The 3455-nt window shown below is 36.2% G+C and overlaps 1 protein-coding gene across 1 annotated transcript; it reads right to left on the reverse strand.

Annotated features, from left to right (window-relative positions):
- Positions 1–1485: 1485 nt before the first annotated feature.
- Positions 1486–2476, reverse strand: LY79DRAFT_530963 (uncharacterized protein; the record flags this gene model as incomplete). The annotated part of the gene is made up of 3 exons (XM_060556221.1): positions 1486–1651; positions 1712–2093; positions 2167–2476. 3 exons carry the CDS (start codon positions 2474–2476, stop codon positions 1486–1488), a joined length of 858 nt encoding a protein of 285 aa, XP_060406798.1.
- Positions 2477–3455: the final 979 nt, after the last annotated feature.

Raw genomic sequence — 3455 nt, forward strand, 5'->3', positions numbered from 1 at the left:
AGAACTCTTATAAGAGCCTTTAGTAATATATTATCTTTAAGTTAATATTTACTTAGTGTTCCTTTATCTAGAGTTCTATATATACTAGTGTAAGTAGTAATAAATTAACTATTTCTTAGACCTAGGCTTTAATTACTTTATATATATATTCTTCTTTATATAGCTACTAAGTTCTTTTTTATATTAAGAGTATAAAGATTATTATATTTATAGTTACTAAAGTTACCTTTAATTATCTAGCTTCCTTTTATACTCTTAAGCTAGTTATTAAAGGATTAGAAGTCTAGTTAGTTAGTAATATTTACTTTAGAATTACTGTCTAATTAATATACTTCTATACCTTCTTACTTTTAGTATAGTATTTAAGAGTAATAAACTATTTAGGCTAATCTTGCCTTATAATAAGCTTAATAGACTTATTATAGTTAGTTATCTTATTAGTTTTAGAGGATATTATTTTTTTAAAGTAGTTAAACTACTTAGTAATAGATTAAAAGAGAGAGTTTTAGAACACTAGGTAATTATAATATTTAGGGGTTTTTTATGTAAAAGCTAGGCTTATAACTATAATAAACTACAGCGTCCTAATATTTATAAAGAGAAGTAGTTAATTTTCCTAAGTCTAAGTACAAGAGAAAACTTGCCTAGAAATACTCTTCCTAATATAGGTCTTATCAGTTAGAGGCGCCACTCTGTGGCGTCTCTGACTAGAACTAGCTACACAAAGCTGTCCTAGCTTTACAATATATAATATAAAGCTAAATAGCTTATTATATTCTATAGAATAAGGTCTTTTAACTAGCTATACTATTGCTTATTATGTTATATAGAATAAGGAAACAATAGTAATAAATTAAACAATAGCAGAGGTTATAGACAGCAAATACTGAATATATAGCAAGATTTAGGGGTTATTATATATTTATTAAGACCAGTAAACCTATTACAACATGTAAATCTAGGCGCAACTGTCTAGCAATAGACTAGGCGGCTACTACTAGTAATAAAATAATAATAGTTTCCTTTGTTTAGTATACCAAATAGAGCACAGGACAAAGCTTACTTAGTTACTCCTAGTAATCATTTTAACTAATAGGACCTAACTTGTCCTATTACACTAGCTATTCAAGATAGGCTAACACTAACTGTAGATGCACACTCTTTATACAACGGCTTATAATAGAAGCTGTTTCTTTTATACTAGAGTATATAAACCCAACATCGTAGAAACTAGATAGGTTCTACTTCTTATAGTAACTAGGACCCAAAGAATCAAAAAGGGCAGTCGGATACACAAAAGTTATTACTACCTAAGTCATCAAGCTATTATAGCAAAGCAAGCACTTACAAAAGGCATCTTATGGCTAGGTATTTCTTGGTGATCTTGGCAGGGTATAGTGTGTTCAGGTTAGCAATGAGTGTTTAGGTGGTAACTGTAATTAGTAAGAGATGTATATTAACCTTCTTTCTTATAGCTTTTCTATATTAACTACTAGGTTTTAATAGGCTCTTTGCATTCTCACCTGCTCCCTCTGGCGCCTTTAAATCAACCTGAAGTTTTGCTCGTTCTAAATTAGCTTTAACTTCCAAAGCAAAAAGAGCATAGTTTTCAGCATTCCCTTTCTTCTTCCAATCCGGGAGAGACAAACAGCTGTTCCTCCTTTGTTAATACTTTCTCTTTAAATACTAGAAGTATAGATTGTTTACTTACCTGTCCGGGTGGTAAGCGTAATCATAAGCGTAATAGTCTGTTCCGACTACTATACGTTGATGTAGCATTTCGTGTAGTAGAATCTGTCCACCAACTTCTATATCCTTCCGCCTATCCCTCCAAGATTCAAATGCTTCTGTGTACCTTTGACTAAGGCCAAAGTAACTCGGGCAAACCATTACATAGCTGTACCGGTTGTCACGAGCGACAGCATAGGTGTCTGCTTTACAGTACCGTGGATCTTGGGGAAAGCAGCCAAAAACTATACCATTATAACTACCGTCCTCGACACTCTCGGCATAGGTCACAGGCCGTCGGCCCATATTCCATATACTTTTGAAGACTTGATTCCCGATCTCTGTCGCCCTAGCGGCAGAGGATTCTAACGTCAGAGGTTAGCAAGAATTACCAGTATATTGGTCTTTGTCCACAGTAGGTAGACCACCCATACGTACCTCCAAACCATGCAACATACGCTGCAGTGGTATGAGAGTTAGGTTGGAGTAAAAAGTCAGACGCAGCACCAGCAAGTTCATGCATCCATTTCAGGTCGGCAATGATCCTCTGCACCTGAGAACCATTACAAAACTCCTTGCTTCCTTTACCAATTTTACCACCGACTATCTCTGCCTTTCGCTGGGATTGTCGTTTTATTAGCGGCTGAGGTGTTGTAGCTTCTAATGACTGCAAGCTAGGCGGTAGGATAAGGCCATCAGCTAGCACTAAAAATAGAAGGGTGAGAATACTGTATTGTATAAACGTCATTTTGTATTACAAATAAAGCAAGGTTAGTAAGAAGACTAGGTAAAATAGAGCAACAGAGAAAGGAATATCAAGGGGCTGTGAAAGACTAATAGTCTTATACTAAAGTAGCAAATACGCCTAAGGCCATAACTAGCCGTTTAATCCGCAAAAAGGGGGAAAGCACTTAGGGGTTGCAGCTAGGTTTGTCCACTCAGAAATATACTAACTAAACTATTATAGCTACTACATTAATCATGTTAATACTGTAATAAACACAATAAATAGCAGAAGTACGTGTCATCTGCTTCTGACTCGCGTTGTCCACTTTAAGTTTTTAATTAGTCCTAGTCTATGGCCAATATTTAACTACGGAGTTCCCGGTTAAATAATTTAAAGCACCTACCTTTTAGTTACCTTCATATTCTGGCTACCCCATTTGCTACGCTACCCACTTTAAACTTTTATGATATGTTCAATTTCATCTACATGGTTCTATTTTGTATAATACGCACCCCGTTGACAGCCTACCTTGCGTTAATTATGTGTTTACGGTCAAATTGACAGTGCACTTTAGAATCCTGCCAGTGGGTTAAACCTAGTTAGGAAACAGGTTACGTCAGGACCAGGCTAATTAATAAGCGGGCTAGGATTTAAAAGCTTATGCATCAGATTAACCCAGCGTCAGATTAACCTAGCATCAGATTAACCTAGCGCTAGGCTAAATTAATCCTGCCTATACTGCCTAGGCAGTAACTGCAGCAGTAGTAGTAGCACTAATTACTAGCAGAGTTGTTGCTGCCGCTAGGCTAAAAGGGCTACTTATTATTGCTGCTGTTGTATTATAGGGATTTACAGCAAAAAGGGCGTTTTTTGCATAGGTTATGGACTGCGGCGGTGGCGGTGGTGGCGGTAGTGGCAGTGCCTACTGAAATAGGTTTATCCCACTGGCAGGATACCAAAGTGCACTGGCAATTTACCTGTAACCAATTATGTAATCAAA

The sequence above is a fragment of the Colletotrichum navitas genome, assembly GCF_030913465.1.
Source record: "Colletotrichum navitas strain CBS 125086 chromosome Unknown LY79scaffold_248, whole genome shotgun sequence".
Taxonomy (NCBI): Eukaryota; Fungi; Ascomycota; class Sordariomycetes; order Glomerellales; family Glomerellaceae; genus Colletotrichum; species Colletotrichum navitas.